General features: G+C 44.9%; 1 protein-coding gene and 1 long non-coding RNA gene across 2 annotated transcripts; both read left to right on the top strand.

Annotated features, from left to right (window-relative positions):
- Positions 1 to 2,126: 2,126 nt before the first annotated feature.
- Positions 2,127 to 5,284, top strand: LOC142915537 (uncharacterized). Its single transcript, XR_012935985.1, has 2 exons — positions 2,127 to 2,169; positions 2,319 to 5,284. It is a non-coding gene; the product is annotated as an uncharacterized LOC142915537 (long non-coding RNA).
- An 8,628-nt stretch (positions 5,285 to 13,912) lies between these two features.
- Positions 13,913 to 15,121, top strand: LOC142915491 (uncharacterized). The gene is made up of 2 exons (XM_076061251.1): positions 13,913 to 14,008; positions 14,140 to 15,121. The coding sequence occupies exon 2, from the start codon at positions 14,154 to 14,156 to the stop codon at positions 15,081 to 15,083; it is 930 nt and encodes a 309-aa protein (XP_075917366.1). The 5' UTR covers positions 13,913 to 14,008; positions 14,140 to 14,153; the 3' UTR covers positions 15,084 to 15,121.
- Positions 15,122 to 15,892: the final 771 nt, after the last annotated feature.

Below are 15,892 nucleotides of genomic sequence, written 5' to 3'. Positions count from 1 at the left end.
AAGTACAAAAATGGTAAATAAATCGCCCAAACACACACACGCACGCAACTAAACCATCCCCATCCTACCAGGCAAAGCCCAGTGAGCTGCTATTAACTTATTTTTCAGAAGCGATTTGGCCTATGAGGGTCGACTGACTGAGATGACTGGCCAATGCACCGCCATTGCCCCCCACTACACACACACAGTGTGTAGGTACACACACACACTGTACACACAATGATGTCCACGTTGTTGTTGCTGAGTTCACGCACCCAAGAGAGGGGGCAATGGAAAATGAATCTAAATCAACTTAAATTGCATCCCCGCTCTGTGACGTCACCACTCAGCATGACCTCATCGGCATGAAGTGCCAGCAAGAGGTGTACCTCGCTAGTGACGTCATGTCACCAAGGTATTCACACTCTCCCAACCCCGTCCACAGCGCTCTTGAGCGTGACGTCACCTCCGCTTGGGTCACTGCAGATATCAATCCAGTGGCAATCCTTATTTGGGCAAAGCTACGCCCAGTGACTCGCGGTTCATTAACATAATGTGTCCGTTGAAGCCGTCGCGAGTTTATTGCGACGGGTTCAGCTGCCACGCCCCATCTCTCGACATTTGGCCCGGACTCATTAACATAATTTGTTCAACGTGACTTTACGTGACTTTACCGAAAAAACTAAGAATATGAATTACTGCAGTCACGAAAGCTTTAAATCAAAAAATATAATTTGTTCAGTTACAGAGCAGCTCATTGTGGGAGGGGCGTGTCTCTTACCCCGGAAGTGACGTCATGTTACCTGCTTACACGCGTGACGTCGCCAGGTAACAGGAGGCTGCTGATCCGCGCTTGCACTGAAATCCGAGGTGAGAAATTATCATGGTAGTGGTGGTGGTTGTTGTGGTGGTGGTTGTTGTTGTTGTTTACCAAGGTAGAGCCTCGCTCGCTCTCTCGTAGGGATGTCAGTTGAGTAGCAGCGAGCATGGGAATCGATGTCCAGGTTGGAACTTTACAACGCGGGGCCTAGCCACGCGGGGCCTTGCCTCCTGCCCTCGCCTGATTGCATTCACTTTAATTATCTCTCTTAAGTTTAATTTGTCTTCACCCGGCTCGCCACTTTGTAACTTTGTTTTATTGTAAATATTCACGCAGTTTTTATTTTCTTTTGTTAGCAGGCCAAGCCCGCTTGAGCTGCTATACCGCTCTTGTTATCAGAAGCGACCTGCCCACAACAACACAAGGTGAGGCTTTGTCAACGTGTGTGAATGTTTTGACTTAAAACTTTGGTGACTGCAGGAATTAATATTCTTGGTTCTTTCGGTAAAGTCGCGTAGATAGAAAATAAAATAACAAAAATAAATGAAAAATATTTTTTTTAAAATAAAGTAATAAACCCACGACGTTTCGATCGCAACACAAATGGTCTTTATCTTATTAAATTTAATCTGTTATTTTTATTTTCTATCTACGTGACTTTACTGAAAGAACCAACAATACGTGTGTCAATGTATCTATCGATCAAAGACGCTAAGCGCGTGCCGCTGTTGACTCTGAATGTGTGGAGGGGAACACCTTCACCACGGGGAGAGAGACAGAGACACGGATAGCCTCGGCTATGTTGATGATCCTCGATTCATTACTTGGTGAAGTGAGGAAGAATTAATGCTGAGCAGATGAAGGTGGCCAGGCATGGTTCTGGTCACACCACCACCTGTTTACTCATGGCAGTGTGTGACAGTGTCAAGTTTGTGTTTGCAGTAAAGTCTATTAACTCTGTTGAACATGGAGGTTATATCAAAACAATAGTTTATTTTCCTCTGGAACTCTTTGTAAGAATGGAAACAGGAGGTGAACACAGCACACACATGCAGCTGAATTCGGAACTGTTCATCCCAGCATTCAAGGACATCTGAGCCTGGATTCACATCTCTTAAGTTGCGATTGAACATTAATTTATGCATAACACAAATAGTATTGTTTTCAACACCCTTTGCTATGTCAGCTGAATTTAGCTCTCATAAATATTCCTTTTGTAACCACAGCCGAAATTGTTTGCTTAGAGTTTTGGGTTAACATTCATCTTGAAGATATGAAGGCTTCCAGGCATATTAATGACATTTTCCCTCTCATTGTGTGCCCTAACAGCTCGTGGAGAGAAACCCTTCAGGTGCATTCTGTGCGGGAAGGTGATTGCAGATTCATCAAATCTGATGAATTAGGGAAACTTTTTCACTACATCATGAATATATTAATAAGTATAGACGTGTAAGTCACGTGTGCATTCATCTGTGCCTGACGTGTAGATGGTGTGGATATTCTTTTTTTATGTCTGCAGCTGACGCTTCCTCTGCAGAATTGTTCTGATGGAGCAAAGGCACTCAGCGCAGCTCGGTACGACAAGTCAACAATGCGACCAGTGTGCATACAGCACGGACCGGACTGGAAATTTGACACGGCACCAGAGAACTCACACAGGAGAGAAACCCTTCAAATGTACTCTGTGCGGCAAGGCCTTTTCAGATTCATGTTATCTTGTAACACACCAGAGAACACACACGGGAGAGAAACCCTTCAAGTGCAGTGTGTGCGTGAAGGCATTTGCACATTCATCTGATCTTGTAAAACACCAGAGAACACACACGGGAGAGAAACCTTTCAGGTGCACTCTGTGCGGGAAGGCGTTTACAGTTTCACCAAATCTTAAAGTACACGAAAGAACGCACACTGGAGAGAAACCCTTCAAGTGCAGTGTGTGCATGCAGGCGTTTGCACAGTCATATGCTCTTGTAAAACACCAGAGAACACACACGGGAGAGAAACCCTACAAGTGTACTCCGTGCGGGAAGCCGTTTGCAGATTCATCAAATCTTCGAAGACACCAGAGAACACAAAAGCATTACAAGGAGCGGAGTCGGAGTCTGAAATCAGCTTGTGAAAGTCAAAGTGCCGCAATAAGCCCATCCCTCATGAAAAAAGAACCGGACGAAAATCCCAGCTTGGACACTTTTAAAGGTATCAAGGTGAAATATGAAGAGGTGATAGTGAAATGTGAAGAAGTGATGAGCGAAGAAGTGAAGGTGAAATGTGAAGATGAAGATTCAACTCCAAAATGGGACCTTCACATCGTGAAGCAGGAGGTGAATTCTGACTGTGAGTCAGAGTGAGGCAACTCCCAGCAGTTTGTGGAAGTGGAGGTGTGGGTGGACTTGCTCCTAGACAATACAAAGTCAAGTGGAGACCCGGTAGATGTGTAAGCCAGAGACGATGTTGCCCCAATAGATGCACCTTTGTGACAGGCCTTTAATCACAAGAATGCAAAGTTGAACACTTTGTGGGCCCGTGGGTTGGGTAGATCTTTAACCAGGAGCGAGAGACAATAAGCCCCCAAGCATTCACTATGTTATCATAATAATTGCTTTTACATGGTGCTTGCTTAATTGCCCCAGCAACTCGGAGTTTTGTATCTCAAACGCTCGAAGAGCATCCCCAAGTAGCAGCTGCCCCTGTGTGGCACAAGGTTGTGGCCCTGCCTTGGCCTGCATGTGGACAAGAGCCTGTCAGTAGGGGGCGATGATTGATGTGTCATCTCAGTTCTGTAGTTTGTAGGTAATGTTTAGAATTTGCTCAATTTTCACTCAGATGCCAGCATGCAATGGCCTACTCGTTTTGAATGACACAACATTATGTTTTACATACACTGTGAAGCAGACTGCAGCTTTTTTTTAAAAGCTTGTTAATACGATGTAACGTGATGCAGTATATTTCACTGCAGTAATCCAATTTTGTTAATATGCCTGTCAATAATTTAGAATGAATACTTGTCTGGTTTTGTGCATTCTTGTAACATTTGATCTATAAGGGTCAAACATTGAATAAGTGATGTTAGGACAAAGTGTGTGTGTGTGTTTGGAACTAACCTGTACAGAGAACTCAGGTGATACCCGTTGTTCTTGTGATACAGGTCAAACAGTGTTTTTGTGTTCCACGAAGCGTCTGCCTCTGGAGCAACTCATTGTCTTTGAAATAGGGAGCACGCTCGGATCATTCATCATTTACAAGGCATACCACTTGAAAATTACACGTATAGGAGGAGGTACATTCTCTACAACACGAATTATAGTTTTGTCTTACGTGTTGATGTAGATTTTGTCTAACTGGGACTAGAAATGCTCCTTGCTGATTCACGTCTGGATGTTCGTACCTATCGGTTGAAGCAAACCCCACTGCTGTTGTTGAGACGCTGTGCACCAATAATGGTCCAACACATTGACGGCCTTCAGGCCAGGAAAGTCACAACATTTGCACACGAAGGACGCATTCACGCAAGCACCCAGTGCTCCGGTTTGAAGTTTTAAAATGAAACATCTTTGAATCGTGTTGTGTTTTGAATTAGATGATTGTTATTTCTTTATTAAAAGCTTAAAAGTTCATTTTACACCCGGAAGGCTTCGTTGAGAAGGACATTTCGTGTGAATTTTCTCTCGTCGTTAAGTAGACGGCCTTGCCGGGGGTTCGGTTCGATGCGGACTTTCACCTGTTTGGGATTGCAGGATCGAGATAAGGCGACACGGAGCTGCTGGCCGTCTGCAGATCGATTCCAACGTAATCGAGCGTCTGTCCCTGCGCCTCCGTCGTTGGTACATGGGGTGCGTTTCTCCGTTGTGGAGTTTCTCGATAATGTTTGGAATTACCCCAATTTTTACCGTGAGACCAACATGCAATGACCTGTGCGTTGTGAATGACACAACGTTATATTTTACATCTGCCGTTTAGCAGACTGCGCATATTGTGGTGAATGTTGCTGGGGTAGCCAGGTGTTCCTGTCGGATTTTAACCTTGAACCTCTGCAATAAATAGAGAATGTGCTACCACATTCTTGGTTCTTTCGGTAAAGTCACGTAAATAGAAAACAAAAAGAAAGGAAAAAACGCGTTTATTTTTATTATTTAAATCGTCAATTTCTTTTTTTCTTCAATGTAACATTTTTTTAATTTACGTGACTTGACGGAAAGAACCAAGAACGTTAATTCCTGCAGTCGCGAACGTTTTGAGTCAAAACAGAATGCGCCACCACTCGGCTCGCCTCAATCTGCGTGGAGGCATGGGGGTGGGGGTCAGACTGAGAGAGTTTCTCACCGGCGCAGAACTTTCACGCAGAGGCTCCACGCAGCTTCGTGCGGAGCGACAGGCCAGGCAGCTCCCACACAGCGTGGTGCAGCTCGTTAACATTTACAGTCTTGCTTCTTTCGGTAAAGTCACGTAGATAAGAAAAATTGGAAAGTAATAAATTGATGAAAAGATGCCCATTGGTCGACTGAGATGACTGCCCCCCACAGTGTACACACACACACAGTGTACACACACACACAAACAGTGTACACACACACAGCGTACACACACACAGTGTACACACACACACAGTGTACACAGTGTACACACAGTGTACACACACAGTGTACACACACACAGTGTACACACACACACAGTACACACAGTGTACACACACACAGTGTGCACACACAGTGCACACACACACACAGTGTACACACACAGTGCACACACACACACAGTGTACACACACACACACACTGTACACACACAGTGTACACACACACAGTGTACGTGTACACACACAGTGTACACACACACACAGTGCACACACACACAGTGTGTGTACACACACAGTGTACACACACAGTGTACACACAGTGTGTACGTGTACACACAGTGTACACACACACAGTGTACACATACAGTGTACACACACAGTGTACACACACAGTGTACACAATAATTTCAGTTTATATATTTTGGTATACCCCTGTGAGCCATTCGGCTCTTGAATCAAGTGCAACCACAACAAACACGAACAAGAAACACATCTTAAAGTGACTACTTTGTGTGTGACTCTGCAAACAGAAAATCCATGAAAAAAAACAACAAAATATTCCTGAAAAAAGCACCGTACACCAACGCTGTGTGCTAAAAATCCCAGTGGGATGCAATGTCCACGTTGTTGTTGCTGAGTTCAAGGGAGGGAGCAATTGAAAATGAATGTAAATCAACTTAAACTCCAACACCGCTCTGTGACGTCACTACTCAGCATCACCTCATCGGCGTGAAACGCCAGGGGGAGGTGTCCCTCGCTAGTGACGTCATGTCACCAAGGTATTCACCCCACCCCGTCTACCGCGCCCTTGAGCGTGACGTCACCTCTGCCTGGTTCACTTCCGTTATCTGTTCAAGTACACTCCTTATTTGGGCAAAGCTACGCCCGGTGACTGGCGGCTCATTAACATAATATATTCGTGAAGGCCCTCGCGAGTTTATTGCGAAGGGTTTCAGCACCCACGCCCCATCCCTCCACGTATGGGCCGGGCTCATTAACATAATTTATTTAAATTAGGTCCCACTCGTTGCGGGAGGGGAGTGTTCTTGTACCACTCAAGTGACGTCACCTCCTGCTGCCGCGTGACGTCACGAGGTAACAGGAATCTGCCGCTCCGCGCGTGAACTGAAATCCGCGGTGAGAAATTCTCATCGCGGTTGTGGTGGTGGTTGTTGTGGTTGTTGTTGTTGTTTACCAAGGTAGAGCCTCGCTCTCTCTCGTAGGGATGTCAGTTGAGTAGCAGCGAGCATGGGAATCGATGTCCAGGTTGGAACTTTACAGCGCGGGGCCTAGCCACGAGGGGCCTTGCCTCCTGCCCTCGCCTGATCGCGTTTGCTTCAATTATCTCACTTAGTTGAGCAATCTTTGTAAGAAAGTAATCTACCAGGCTATGCGTTTATTGTGTGTTGACCGACTCTCTGTGTTGCATTGCATTACATTTCACAATTTTACTCAGTTTCTTTGATTAAAAGACTTTCTATATTTTTTACATTGTGTACAGTATGGAACATACCCACATGCCATATTTCAAGTGTGTGGCACGTTGGGAAGTATGCTAAACATTTCGAACAGACACACGTATCCACACATTTCCCTTTCATATATATAGATAAAGCAGCATTTTGCGTCCCCCACTGCCACCGTGTGGCATATTATTACGTGCCAGGGACTCTATGAGAGGACAACAGTCCGAGTCCATAATTGGCAATAAGTAACGGCAAAGCAGTTGTAAGTGACTCACAGAATTTTGCGCATTTGCGTATACAGTACACGACTTCCCTGAAGGCAAACACCTTCAGCGAGCGCAATGCCGATCACACGCGTCGAATAAAAAGCAAGGGACAAGTCATTACTTACTAACAACTCCTTAGTAGCAACTCCTTACTTACTAACAACTCCTATCATGTCATTGCTGGAGGGGTTGCCCCCCCTACCTGAAAATCCTGGCTCCGCCTCTGAGTGTGTGACAGTGTCAAGTTTGTGTTTGCAGTAAAGTCTATTAACTCTATTGAGCACGGAGGTTATATCAAAACAGTAGTTTATTTTTGTTTTCCTCTGCAACTCTTTGTAAGAATGGAGTCAGGAAGTTAACACAGCACACACGTGCAGCTGAAGTCGGATCTGTTCATCCCAGCATTCAAGGACATCTGTGCCTGGCTTCACACCTCTGAGTTGCGATTGAACATTAATTTATGCATTTCTGCCGAACACAAGTAGTATTATTTTAAACACCCTTTGCTATGTCAGCTGAATTTAGCTTTCATAAATATTCCTTTTGTTGCCAGCCAGCTGAAATTGTGTGCTCGGAGTTTTTGGTGAACATTCATTTTGAAGATACGAGGGCTTCCAGGCATGTTTATAACCATTTGCCCTCTCATTGTGTGCCATAACAGCCCGTGTGATGAATTTGGGACACTTTTCCACTATATCATGAATATATGAATAAGTATAGACGTGTAAGTCACGTGTTACTGTGCATATATGCTTTCCTCTGTGCCTCGATACTGACGTGTAGATGGTGTGGATATTATTTTTTTCTGTCTGCCGCTGACGCTTCCTCTGACGCTTCCTCTGCAGAATTGGTCTGATGGAGCAAAGGCACTCAGCGCAGCTCGGTATGACAAGTCAACAATGCGACCAGTGTGCATACAGCACGGATCGTACTGGAGATTTGACACGGCACCAGAGAACTCACACAGGAGAGAAACCCTTCAAGTGCAGTGTGTGTGGGAAGGCGTTTGCACATTCATCTGCTCTTGTAGCACACCAGAGAACACACACGGGAGAGAAACCCTTCAAGTGCATTGTGTGTGGGAAGGCGTTTGCACAGTCATCTAATCTTGTAGAACACCAGAGAACACACACAGGAGAGAAACCCTTCAGGTGCAGTGTGTGTGGGAAGGCGTTTGCACAATCATCTACTCTTGTAGAACACCAGAAAACACACATGGGAGAGAAACCCTTCAAGTGCAGTGTGTGTGGGAAAGCATTTTCACGGTCACCTGCTCTTGTAATACACCAGAGAACACACACGGGATAGAAACCATTCAAGTGCAGTGTGTGTGGGAAGGCGTTTGCACAGTCATCTCCTCTTGTAATTCACCAGAGAACACACACGGGAGAGAAACCCTTCAGGTGCACTCCGTGCGGGAAGGCGTTTGCACAGCAACCACATCTTCAAGTACACCAGAGAACACAGAAGCATCAGAAGATCCACAAGGAGTGGAGTCTGAAATCAGCTTGTGAAAGTCAAAGTGCCACAATAAGCCCATCCCTCATGAAACAAGAACCGGAAGAAAATCCCAGCTTGGACACTTTTAAAGTTATCGAGGTGAAATATGAAGAGGTGATGGTGAAGAGGGAAGAAGTGATGGTGAAGAGGGAAGAGGTGATTGTGAAGAGGGAAGAAGTGAAGGTGAAATGTGAAGATGAAGATTCAACTCCAAAATGGGACCTTCACATCGATGGAGGCAACGTGAAGCAGGAGGAGAATTCTGACTGTGAGGCAGAGTGAGGCAACTCCCAGCAGTTTGTGGAAGTCGAGGTGTGGGTGGACTTCCTCCGAGACAATCCAAAGTCAAGTGGAGAGCCGGTAGATGTGTAAGCCAGAGACGATGTTGTTCCAATAGATGCACCTTTGTCACAGGCCTTTAATGACAAGAATGTGAAGTTGGACACTCAGTTTCTAGGTTCATCCTGCAGAGTAAGAGTGGCCAGTCTTTGTGGACCTGTGGGTTGGGTAGATCTTTAACCAGGAGCGAGAGACAATAAGCCCCCAATCATTCACTATGTTATAATAATTGCATTTACACCGTGCTTGCTTAATCGCCTCAGCAACTCGGAGTTTTGTGTCGTACCTCGTCTGAAACACTTGAAGAGCATCCCCAAGTAGCAGCTGCCCCTGTGTGGCACAAGGTGGTGGCCCTGCACCAGCCTGCATGTGGACAAGAGCCTGTCAGTAGGGGGCGATGATTGATGCGTCATCTCAGTTGTGTAGTTTGTAGGCAATCTTGATTCGAAGCTTTCGTGACAGCAGGAATCCACACTCTTGAGTTATTTCGGTAAAGTCACCACGTGGGTAGAAACATAACAGATCACGGCTTTTAGATCACAACACGAACAATCGTCATCAGGTGGGACAACCACAGCAAGAGAAACTGCTGAAGTAGTAGGCGCCTACTCCAGCAGTTTCTTCTTCTTGCTGCTGTGCTTGTCCCACCTGATGCCGATTGCTTGTGTTGCCATCGAAACGCCGTGATCTATTATTTGTAGCGTAATGTTTAGAATTTGCTACATTTTGACCCAGACGCCAGCATGCAACGGCCTACTAGTTTTGAATGACGCAACAATAGTACGTTGTACATACACTGTTAAGCAGACGGTGCGTATTTGTAAAATAACTTCTTGTTAATACGATGTAACGTGATGCAGTCAATTTCGCTGCAGTAATTCTATGTTGTTAATATGCCCGTCAATGATTTAGAATGAATACTTGTCTGATTGTGCATTTAACATTTTATCTGAGGGTCACAAACATTGAATAAGTGATGTTACATTCTCTACAACACGAATTGTAGTTTTGTCTTACGTGTTGACGTAGATTTTGTCTAAGACTATAAATGCTCCTTGCTGATTCACGTCTGGATGTTCGTAACCATCGGTTGAAGCAAACCCCACTGCTGTTGTTGAGACGCTGTGCATCATTTAATGGTCCAACACATTGACGGCCTTCAGGCCAGGAAAGTCACAACATTTGCACACGAAGGACGCATTCACGTAAGCACCCCATGCTCCGTTTTGAAGTTTTAAAATGGAACATCTTTGAATTGTGTTGTGTTAAAAGCTTGTATCAATTTACATCTGGAAGACTTCATTGAAAAGGACATTTCGTGTGAATTTTCTCTCGTCATTAAGGAGATGGCCTTGCCGGGGGTTCGGTTCAATGCGGACACACACAGTGTACACACACAAAGTGTACACACACACAGTGTACACACAGTGTACACACACAGTGTACACACAGTGTACACACAGTATACACACACAGTGTACACACACACACAGTGTACACACAGTGTACACAGTGTACACACACAGTATACACACACAGTGTACACACAAAGTGTACACAAACAGTGTACACACAGTGTATACACACAGTGTACACACACAATGTACACACACACTGTACACACACAGTGTACACACACAGTGTACACACACACACAGTGTACACACACAGTGTACACAGTGCACACACTGTATACACATAGTGTACATACACAGTGTACACACACGGTGTATACACAGTGTACACAAACACAGTGTACACACACAGTGTACACACACACAGTGTACACACTGTACACACAGTGTACATACAGTGCACACACTGTACACACACAGTGACAGTGATACAGTGTACACACAGTATACACACACACAGTGTACACACACACAGTGTACACACACGCACAGTGACACAGTGACACAACAACAATCGCCATTCGCCACTAAGTGGCGGTGACGTCACCACGAAGCTTGTGCCAGGCAGTGACACACACAGTGACACGCAGTGACACACACAGTGACAGTGACACACAGTGACACACAGTGTATACACATAGTGTACATACACACAGTGTACACACAGTTTATACACATAGTGTACACACACACAGTGTACATACACACAGTGTACATACACACACAGTGACACACAGTGTATACACATAGTGTACACACACACAGTGTACACACACACAGTGTATACACAATAATGTCCACGTTGTAGCTGAGCTCACACACCCAAGGGAGGGAGCAATGGAAAATGAATCTAAATAAACTTAAACTTCAACTCTGTGACGTCACCACTCTGCATACCTCATTGGTGTGAAACGCCAGGGTAAGGTGTACCTCGCTAGTGACGTCATGTCACTAAGGTATTCATCCCTCCCCCGTCCACCGCGCTCTTGAGCGTGACGTCACCTTCGCTTGGGTCCCTGCCGATATCGTTCCAGTGGCAATCCTTATTTGGGCATAGCTACGCCCAGTGACTGGTGGCTCATTAACATAATGTATCCGTTAAAGCCGTCGCGAGGTTTATTGCGACGGGTTCAGCGCCCACGCCCCCATCTCTCGACATATGGGCCGTGCTCATTAACATAATTTATTCATTTCCTTAGTTTTTTCGGTAAAGTCACGTTGAAGGGAAACAACAAAATAATAAAATATATATAACAAAAAATTCTCACGACGTTTCGACCATAACTCAAACGGTCATCTTCAGGTGTGTTGGTTCGCATAAATTTATTTTTAAACGGCGCATTTATTTATTTATAAAAAACGTTAGCGCCACGCGTCAGTCTCAAATTTCTCCATGAAAATGTTAGCTATAACTGGAGAAAGGGGGGAGCCCATTGGGGTGCCCTCAGTTTGTTTGTAGAAAGTTCCATTCCAAGTGAAGTATGTATTGGTTAAACAGTGTCTCACCAGGGGGGGTACCTCAGTGTTTAGTCCTTGATGAACCAAGTCTTCAATGATTGCAATGGTGTCAGGTACAGGAACCTTGGTGAATAAGGAAACTACATCAAAACTGACAAGCAGGTCGTCTGGGGACAGGGAAATACCCTTGATTGTCGATACCAGGTGAGTAGAATTTTGTACCGCAGAGGTGGTCTTTCCAGTGAAAGGACGCAGGATTTCAGACAAAAAATTTCGTCTCCCCCCTCCTCTTTTCAGAATATAGATGGACTAGTCCTAAATAAACTGCCAAATCGTTGCGCGTGGCGCTAACGTTTTTTATAAATAAATAAATGCGCCGTTTAAAAATAAATTTATGCAAACCAACACACCTGAAGATGACCGTTTGAGTTATGGTCGAAACGTCGTGAGAATTTTTTATTGTTTTATATATATTTTATTATTTTGTTGTTTCCCTTCAACGTGACTTTACCGAAAAAACTAAGAATATGAATTACTGCAGTCACGAAAGCTTTAAATCAAAATATAATTTATTCAGTTACAGAGCCGCTCGTGGGAGGGAAGTGACGTCATACTACTTCCTGCTGTCGCGAGGCAACAGGAAGCTGCCGTGTGCGCGCTGGCACTGAAATCCGAGGTGAGAAATTCTCATCGTTGTGGTGGTGGTGGTTGTTGTTGTGGTGGTTGTTGTTGTTTACCAAGGTAGAGCCTCTCTCTCTCTCAGGGATGTCAGTTGAGTAGCAGCGAGCATGGGAATCGATGTCCAGGTTGGAACTTTACAACGCGGGGCCTAGCCACGCGGGGCCTTGCCTCCTGCCCTCGCCTGATTGCATTCACTTTAATTATCTCGCTTAAGTTTAATTTTGTCTTCACCAGGCTCGCCACTTTGTAACTTTGTTTTATTGTAAATATTCACGCAGTTTTTATTTTCTTTTGTTAGCAGGCCAAGCCCGCTTGAGCTGCTATACCGCTCTTGTTATCAGAAGCGACCTGCCCACAACAACACAAGGTGAGGCTTTGTCAACGTGTGTGAATGTTTTGACTTAAAACTTTGGTGACTGCAGGAATTAATATTCTTGGTTCTTTTGGTCAAGTCACGTAGATAGAAAATAAAATAACAGATAATTTTTCTTTTTTTTAAATGAAGCAAAAAACCCCACAACGTTTCTATGGCAACATTAATGTTGAAGATGCGAGGGCTTACAGGAATATTTATGACATTTGCCCTCTCATTGCGTGCCATGACAGTGCTGTTTGCACAGTCACACATAGTGACTGTAAGATGTTTTTCTTGGTCGTGTTTTTGTTTTGTTGCTTGTTGTGGTTGCACCCGATTCAAGAGCCGAATGGCTCACGGGACTATAACCAAAATAAATAAAACTGAAAATCAAAAAACTGAAACCGCGTGATGAATTTTGGGAAAGTTTTTCACTGCATCTCCAAATTTATATAAAAGGCAAAGTTGTGATTGTGTGTGTTGTCTGTTCAAAATGTTTAGCGTACTTCCCGACATGCAACAAACTGGAAATTTGCCATGTGGGTACTTTCCAGACTGTACACCGTGCAAACATTATCCAAATACACTTTTGTGTTTTTTTTAGGGGGGGAGGGGAGCTCAATAATGTATAGATTTTTTGCACGGCAAGTGAGCTGTGACGTCAAATCTGTCACGTGACCCTCGCATGTGGAAGAGGAACGCATTGTAGTGTAGCGGTTAGCATTGTGTGTTTGTCTGTGTGTGTATCTGTGTGTGTGTATGTGTGTGTGTGTCTGTGTGTCTGTGTGTATCTGTGTGTGTGTGTCTGTGTGTGTGTCTGTGTGTGTGTGTCTGTGTGTGTCTGTATCTGTGTGTGTGTATGTGTGTCTGTGTGTGTGTCTGTGTGTGTCTGTGTGTCTGTGTGTGTATCTGTGTGTGTGTTTGTGTGGAAGAGTAACTCATTGTAGTGTATCGGTTAGCGCTACACCGCACTACGAACCCGGCGACCTGAGTTCGATTCCCGCTCACGGCCACCACCGGTGACGATTATTTGAACCGCTTCTGGGCCTCCCCTAGGTCGACTCAGCCTCAAACGAGTAACTGTTGCGGTGTGAACATCGCCACTGGGGAGACAAAGGCGGCCGGACGTGATGGATCCAAGTCCCGGGCAAAGCCGGTTAGTACAGCTAGTCATGAATATATGAATGAATATAGACGTGTAAGTCACGTGTGACTGTATATATTAATTCCTCCATGGCTCGATACTGACGTGTAGATGGTGTGGATATTCTTATTTTCTGTCTGCAGCTGACGCTGGTCTGATGGAGCAAATGCACTCAGCACAGCTCGGTACGACAAGTCAACAATGCGACCAGCGTGCACACAGCACGGATCGGACTGTAAATTTGACACAGCACCAGAGAACTCGCACAGGAGAGAAACCCTTCAAGTGCACTGTGTGTGACAAGGCATTTGCATGGCCATCAGTTCTTGAGACCCACCAGAGAACACACACAGGAGAGAAACCCTTCAAGTGCACTGTGTGTGGGAAGGCATTTTCACAGTCATCTGCTCTTAAAGTACACCAGAGAACACACACGGGAGAGAAACCCTTCAAATGCACTGTTTGTGGGAAGACATTTTCAGATTCATCTACTCTTAAAACACACCAGAGAACACACACAGGAGAGAAACCCTTCAAGTGCAGTGTGTGTGGAAAGGCATTTTCAGATTCATCTCATCTTCAAAGACACCAGAGAACACACACAGGAGAGAAACCCTTCAAATGCACTGTGTGTGGGAAGACATTTTCAGATTCATTTGCTCTTAAAACTCACCAGAGAACACACACGGGAGAGAAACCCTTCAAGTGCAGTGTGTGTGGGAAGGCATTTTCAGATTCATCTACTCTTAAAAAACACCAGAGAACACACACAGGAGAGAAACCCTTCAAGTGCAGTGTGTGTGGAAAGGCATTTTTAGATTCATCTCATCTTCAAAGACACCAGGGAACACACACGGGAGAGAAACCCTTCAAGTGCAGTGTTTGTTCGAAGACATGTTCAGAGTCATTTGCTCTTAAAACACACCAGAGAACACACACAGGAGAGAAACCCTTCAAGTGCACTGTGTGTGGAAAGGCATTTTCAGATTCATCTACTCTTAAAAAAACACCAGAGAACACACACGGGAGAGAAACCCTTCAAGTGCACTGTGTGTGGGAAGGCATTTTCAGATTCATCTACTCTTAAAAAACACCAGAGAACACACACAGGAGAGAAACCCTTCAGGTGCAGTGTGTGTGGGAAGGCATTTTCACAGTCATCTGCTCTTAAAACACACCAGAGAACACACACGGGAGAGAAACCCTTCAAGTGCAGTGTGTGTAGGAAGACATTTTCAGATTCATCTGCTCTTAAAACACACCAGAGTACACACACGGGAGAGAAACCCTTCAAGTGCAGTGTGTGCGGGAAGGCATTTGCACATTCATCAAATCTTCAAGTACACCAGAGAATACAGAAGCATCAGAAGATCCATAAGGAGTGCAGTCTGAAATCAGCTTGTGAAAGTCAAAGTGCCGCAATTAGCCCACCCCTCATGAAACACGAACCAGAAGAAACTCCCTGCTTGGACACTTTTAAAGGTATCGAGGTGAAATGTGAAGAGGTGATGGTGAAATGTGAAGAGGTGATGGTGAAATGTGAAGAGGTGATGGTGAAGAGGGAAGAAGTGATGGTGAAGAGCGAAGAAGTGAAGGTAAAATGTGAAGATGAAGATTCAACTCCAAAATTGGACCTTCACATCGATGGAGGCAACGTAAAGCAGGAGGAGAATTCTGATTGTGAGGCAGAGCGAGGCAACTCCCAGCAGTTTGTGGAAGTGGAGGTGTGCGTGGACTTCCTCCTAGACAATACAAAGTCAAGTGGTGACCCGGTAGATGTGTAAGCCAGAGACGATGTCGCTACAATAGATGCACCTTTGTCACAGGCCTTTAATGACAAGAATATGAAGTTGAACACTGATTTCCTAGGTTCAACCTGCAGAGTAAGAGTGGCCA

Source organism: Petromyzon marinus, unplaced genomic scaffold, assembly GCF_048934315.1.
Source record: "Petromyzon marinus isolate PM22_M1 ecotype Great Lakes invasive population unplaced genomic scaffold, UKy_Petmar_22M1.pri1.0 PM_G_Scaffold_32, whole genome shotgun sequence".
Taxonomy (NCBI): Eukaryota; Metazoa; Chordata; class Hyperoartia; order Petromyzontiformes; family Petromyzontidae; genus Petromyzon; species Petromyzon marinus.
This window is presented reverse-complemented; position numbering and strand designations above follow the sequence as displayed.

Coding starts and splice junctions, on each gene's coding strand:
- LOC142915491 (XM_076061251.1), top strand. CDS start 14,154: ATGGAGCAAATGCACTCAGCACAGCTCGGTACGACAAGTCAACAATGC.